Genomic DNA, 6,398 nt, shown 5'->3' on the forward strand with positions numbered 1-6,398 from the left:
ATGTAAGTATTATGGAAAATATCCTATTATCGGTGCCAGATCACCAGATCCCACCCTCTGTCATCCACCCCAATTCCTAGTCATTCCCAGATGGTCTTTCCCATTTCCTCCCGTCCCCTGGTCCACCATTCCCACCCATCGCACACAGCACAGTCAGGGGGGACAGTGAGCTAATGTTGATGATTTCAGGGCTTGTGTATGAGGAAAAAACATGGGGAGAGGGGGAGGGGTGGAACAAAGGGATTGCACATGGAAAATAAAAAAACAGAGAGAGAGAGAGAGAGAGAGAGAGAGAGAGAGAGAGAGAGAGAGAGAGACAGAGAGAGGGAAAGAGCCAGTGGGAGAGCAAGCATGTGAAAATACTGGCTGCATGGTGAGACGCATGAACCGGTGGCATTCCAGTGTGAGCAGGCGGCTGGTAGTTTTTCATCGCCCCCTTACATCTCACACTCTCTCTGCCTCCCCGGCACCGTGTTGCCCCATTAACCACCACAGTGCAGAGAGGAGAGAGAGAGAGAGAGAGAGAGAGAGAGAGAGAGAGCACAAGAAACGGTGTGTGTGTGTGTGTGTCAAGCAGAGAAAGGGAGAGAGAGAGAGGGAGAGAAAGAGAGAGAGCGCAAGAAACGGTGTGTGTGTGTGTGTCAAGCAGAGAAAGGGAGAGAGCGGGAGAGAGAGAGGGAGAGAGAGAGAGAGAGAGAGAGAGAGAGAGAGAGAGAGAGAGAGAGAGAGAGAGAGAGAGAGAGAGAGAAAGGGGGAGGGCTGTGCCGTGTGCTGCTGCATCTGAGGCTGCTGTCATTCGGCTGCTGTGAGCTTCAGCTGCAGCAGGCAGGCAGGCAGGCAGACGCACGCGGAGAGCGGAGAGAATCAGGAGCAGAGGGAGAGAGAGAGAGAGAGAGAGAGAGAGAGAAGGAAGCAAGGAGCGGGAGAGCAAGGGAGCGCGAAAGGGTGCCCAGGAGAGAGAGGAGAAAAAGAGAGAGAGAGCGAAAGACAAAAATCAGAGAATAAGGAGGGTGGGAGGAGGGAGGGAAGGAGAGCAAGCGAGTGTGTGCGCGTGCTTGGGAGAGATAGAGAGAAAGAGAGAGAGAAGGAGGGAGGGAGGGAGAGAGAGAAGGAGAGCTTGGGCACTACAGGCAGCTGCAGCAGCAGGCTGGCAGGAAGCACGCGGAACGTGGAGGAGGAGGAGGAGAAGAAAAAGAGGAAGAAGAGGACAGAGGAGCGGAGAGAGAGCGAGAGCGAGAGCGACAGAGGACGGCATTTGCGTTTCTGATTTTCTTTCTTCTCCCAGCTGTTGGGGCAGAGAGTGAGAGAGAGAGCGCAGTGCCTGTGGATTTCTTCTTCCTCCTCTCGATCCTGTCACTCCTCCTCTTCTTCTTCTGCAATCTTTTGTCTCGGTTTCATTCTTTCATTCTCATATCAGCCTTGCCTTTTTTTAAACCCTGGCGCCTTCTGAAGCTTCTCTATATGCCTGCGCTGTGCAGGAGGGATGCTAGGGGGTAGAGGAAGAGAGCCTGGAGTCAAGACCAATCAGAAAGCCGAGGGCGCTAAGACCTACACACCAGCTGAGGCTGCCAAGGGCACCGGCACAGTAGCTGCAGCCGCCACAGCAGCCGCCACAGCCGACAACATGGCAGCCAAGAGGGGCGGCAAGCCGGGCATTGCGGGTGGCGTGGGTGGTGGCACCAGCGGTGTCCCACGCAGCGAGCTGAGGGTGTACCGGGCCGGGAGCTCCGACACCGGTCGCCTACCGGTGCCCACCAACCTCCGCAAGCAGCGTTCCCTCACCAACCTGGCCGTGATGACGGACGCCGAGAAGAAGATGCAGCTGTACGAGCCCAAGTGGTGCGATGACATGGGCAAGCCTGGTGCCGGCGGCAGCGGGTCAGGACGAGGTGGCTATAGAGGAAGAGCGGCGGGCGCAGGTGGAGGAGTAGGGGGCGGCGGACCTGGAGGAGGCGGATCGCAGCTCTCGCGGAACCTGTCCAAGTCGGAGCACTCGCTCTTCCAAGGCAAACCCAAGCCGTTCAGCGCCCTGCCGACCCCCACCGCGCCGGGCAAGGGCCAGAGCCGCATCCCGCGCGGGCCGTACGCCGAGGTCAAGCCCCTCAGCAAGGCCTCCGAGGAGTCTGGGAAGTCCGACGACGACCTCCTCACCGCCAAGGCCAAGGCCGCCGAGGGTGCCAAGAAGGGGGCCGCCGTCGCCCCTAGCGACGCCGAGGGCAAAGGTCAAGCGGAGGAAGGTGGAGGTGGAGATAGGGGATTCCTTAAAGTGGACCCGGAGCTGGTGGTCACTGTGCTGGGAGACCTGGAGCAGCTGCTGTTCAGCCAGATGCTTGGTGAGTAAAGCTACTGTATGTCTATTCCAAGCACGACCTATGCTACCTGAGCAACGGAAGTCATTATTTCACTATGGAGAGTGGGCGACTAAAGCGACCAAAGCGAATTCACCAGGAGCCTTGTTGAGTAAAGCTACAGTATGTGTGCATTCCAATATGTAGACTTCTGTCCTCCACTTGTGCTTGTGGCCTCGCTTGTTGCTGAGGTCCCGCCTCTGTGGAGAAAACATTTTAATTTTGCCGTTGTCCGCCTAGCCACAACAATTTTTGAGGGACTGTTCTTCGTTCACCATCCCAATTGCAAATGAGGAAATGGCATTATAATTGCTTGCTTTTGCGAGATATTGAATTAATTTTCTGTTGTCTGTGACATCGTCATGAGGTCACAAACAGGCAAGTGAGCAAGGAAAGACGCAAGTCTGCATTCTTTATTGGAATGCACCCTATGTGTACACAAAGCGCAACCTACGCTACCTGAGCCATGAAAGTCATTATTACTCTATGGAGGGTTAGCGACTAAAGCGGCAAAAGCGGCAAAAGCGAATTCTCGAGGAGCAAAGCGACCTGAGCGACCAGAGCGAATTTCAGCAATTCAAGTCAAGCTAATGTTATGGTAATGAGCTATGATGTGACGCGACGAAAAAGAATTGGAATATCTCCTGCAGGCTGTCAAGCCAGAGCACTTACCGGTATGTGATTAGCTAAATTAAACATGTCAATGTCACGTCCAGCGCGAAAAAGCGACTTCACAACGAAACTTCTTCAGCGACCTCAACTACCTGGGTCGCATAGTTCATATCTGGTCCACATGTACATGCAGCATAACAGGACATGTACTTTAGGAAAACAAGAGTATACCAGTGCACAGAGGTGCATCTTGTCACCAGGCTATAGCCGCTTGGGATGCCCAAGCCACTATATAGTGAACAACAGCTCACACTTTAGACTACAGTGGTGGCGATTTGTGTTGATTGATCATTCCTTTCAATTTTTGCTTGAAACCATCTGACCCAATAATCGCCTCTGCACATACACTGCTGCTGCTGCTCACAGTATAGACCTAGAAAAGTGTTGGATGTGCTCGCACTCTTGACTACAACAAAATACAGCACCAGAACCACAACAAGAATCCCCAACAACTCTGGCTCCAAAGACTGGATTGTGGAGACTACAGTGTGACGAATGCTGCATTACCAAATCTAGAGCATGGCATACTAGCTGGTCAAGCTGTCTGGCTAAGGAATGAGTGTGAGAACTCTTCATTTCCATCACCTCTGTGGAAATGTTAAAGCGCTTGGCTGCCATGACTGTGGCAATTATGGTGAGCTAAAGGATTTGCTGCCACACCCCCTAACCTCCCACCCCTGCCCTCTCTACAGTCAGTAGGCTACACTACATGCACTGCATAGTCAAGCTGTTGCCATTAATCGGACTGAGCTCTGAACTGGGGTTCTTGAGAAATCCAAGTATCCATGCACTGTAAGAAATCGAATTGTTGGATGATGTACTGTACGCCAGGCTGCAGACTCCTTTTAACCCATTGTGTCCTGGAGACACATATACGGGTTTTTCGGGATTTCAAGATTTTAGCTGTTTTATTAACTATGTGGGTATGATAGAGCTGAATGAACACATTACAATGCAAGGGGAGGGTCTTGGCTTTTAAATGTGACTCATGTCATGCTTGTATGTGCTTCGGAGGCTGAGATATTTAGGATTTCATAGGAAGAGGGCACCCTTTCCCAAAAAGAGCTTAGGACAAAACGGGTTAATAAGGCTACTAGCTATGCAATATGGATATATTGGACATATATGGACATATCTTGCCGACAAGACAAACACACAGTTTGCTTATGGGGCTTGGCAGTAGTATATGGCTTGCAATGCCACCTGCTCTGCCTCCTCCCACAGTACCGTATTGCTCCACTGACGGCTGCTGCTGACACTAGATGATCCAGAGACGCCTGATTGATTTAGAACGATACAAGCTTTCGGCGGTTTCTGTGTGTGTGTGTGTGTGTATGTTCCTGTGTATATGTTCCTGAGTGTATGTGTGTGTCCATGTGTGTGTGTGTGTGTGTGTGTGTGTGTGTGTGTGTGTGTGTGTGTGTGTGTGTGTGTGTGTATGTGTGTGTGTGTGTGTGTGTGTGTGTGTGTGTGTGTGTGTGTGTGTGTGTGTGTGTGCATGAGCAAGCACGCTTGTATGCAATTGTAAGGGTGTGGGTGTTTCACCGATATGTCCTTCAGAATCGCTTATGTGTCTATTGTGTGAAAGAGTGCAGGTTATAAGGACGGTGCCACTGCTCCTTGATAGGAATGAGGCGGAGAGAGAGAGAGAGAGAGAGAGAGAGAGAGAGAGAGAGAGAGAGAGAGAGAGAGAGAGAGAGAGAGAGAGAGGGAAGGCTTTGTTGTTTCTGCAGCTGCTGCATGCCCCTTCTGCATCGTCTGCAGCATGCTTCCAGTCGGTCCTCAAGCTGCTTCCACAAGCGTGTGTGAGAGTGCACATATCGATACACGTTTTTTTTTTGCTAGCAGTGTACTGTGGGTGTTTTTGTTGTGTGTAATAATTAATGTATGCGTGTGAATGTATACACATCCCTCTCATACAAGACAGCCTGGTTTGTGTCGTGCAACAACAGTATGGTTTGTAGCGTGAAACGATAGCATGTTAGCCATCAATGTATGACTGTGTATATGTACGACACCTCTCCCATAGAAGACAGCCTAGTTTGTGCCCTGTTAATGACCATATCTTAGCTATGAATGTAGGTGACTCCATTTCTGTCTCTCTACCATTCGCTTCCTCTTTAAGCTCCCCCCCTTATCACTTTCTCACATATTCTCTTTCATCCTCTCTCTCTCTCTCTCTCTCTCTCTCTCTCTCTCTCTCTCTCTCTCTCTCCCTCTCCCTCCCTCCCTCTGGCACACTGATCTGGATTCTGGCGGCTGCCTGTGCTGTAGAGGTGTGATGTTGCTTGCAGTGTCTCTGCTTGCCTCAAACCTTTCATTCAGGAGCTGTTATTTTAGCTTGAAGCTGAATAGAATAGCATAGAATAGAATAGAATAGAATAGAATAGAATAGAATAGAATAGAATAGAATAGAATAGAAAGAATAGAATATAGTAGAGTAGAGTAGAGTAGAATAGAAAACAATAGAATAGAATCAAATAGAATCGAATAGATTAGAATAGAAATCCATTATTGTCATTATGCTCAGTACAGAAGTGTCCATGCATTACATATGGCTAGTGAGGTTTAAATGCTTGATGATCTTAGATCTTAAATTTTTCAACAGTCTACGATATTTATATAGTTGACTGTATTCCTAAATGTCTGTAGGCCAGTAGTATGTCTCTCTATATTAAGTCTCTGTGTCTTAACGCTCTACACATTTTCATTCTGCAGGGAAGTGATTCTCCTCTGATTTCATTCAGTTGTAGATTGAGGTGAGGTCTCTGAGGAGAGGTATCTTTATCTCAGTGCAGTGTGTTTTAGGACTCTGTGTATCTGCCTTTCTCTGTGCTGTAGATGTGTGTTTGTAGGTTGGGTTTCTTCTCCTGTGTGTGGCTGTGTGGTGTATAGGCTCTGTCCAGTCACCAGTGTCGTTGAGAGCAGCGGTCTGTCCTGTCGTCCTCTGACGGCTGTGCAGGAACAATGGAGTCTGAAAATAGCCTGCTGCTCGGCGGGCAGGCGCGTTGAAATCATTTTCTGCCTCTCTGACTGCTGAGTGCTGAATTCAGCTGTCATCACTAGCCCCAACCCCCCTTCCCCCAACTCCCCTTCCAACATGTGCAATACACACACACATGCACACTCGCGCACACACACACACACACACACACACACACACACACACACACACACACACACACACACACACACACACACACGCACACACTTATGCACACCATCAACTGAGCCAAATAGAAAATACATCCAGTACATGCACACCAGGTAAGAGGCGGGGGTGCGAAAAATGGTGAGGGTGTCAAGAATTCCAGAATGGAAGGAGGAGTTCCGTTCTTTCACTTACTATGAGGTGGGGTGTGTGGGTTGTATTGCCAT

General features: G+C 49.9%; 1 protein-coding gene across 1 annotated transcript in view; it reads left to right on the forward strand.

Moving 5' to 3' along the window:
- The first annotated feature begins 1,053 nt into the window (after positions 1–1,053).
- Positions 1,054–6,398, forward strand: part of nav1b (neuron navigator 1b) — a 159,782-nt gene continuing 154,437 nt past the window's right edge. The window contains exon 1 of the mRNA XM_063215190.1: positions 1,054–2,333. Coding sequence (XP_063071260.1) covers positions 1,484–2,333 — 850 coding nt within the window. The 5' untranslated portion in view covers positions 1,054–1,483. The remainder of the gene's footprint in view (positions 2,334–6,398) is intronic.

Source organism: Engraulis encrasicolus, chromosome 14, assembly GCF_034702125.1.
Source record: "Engraulis encrasicolus isolate BLACKSEA-1 chromosome 14, IST_EnEncr_1.0, whole genome shotgun sequence".
In the NCBI taxonomy this organism is placed as follows: domain Eukaryota; kingdom Metazoa; phylum Chordata; class Actinopteri; order Clupeiformes; family Engraulidae; genus Engraulis; species Engraulis encrasicolus.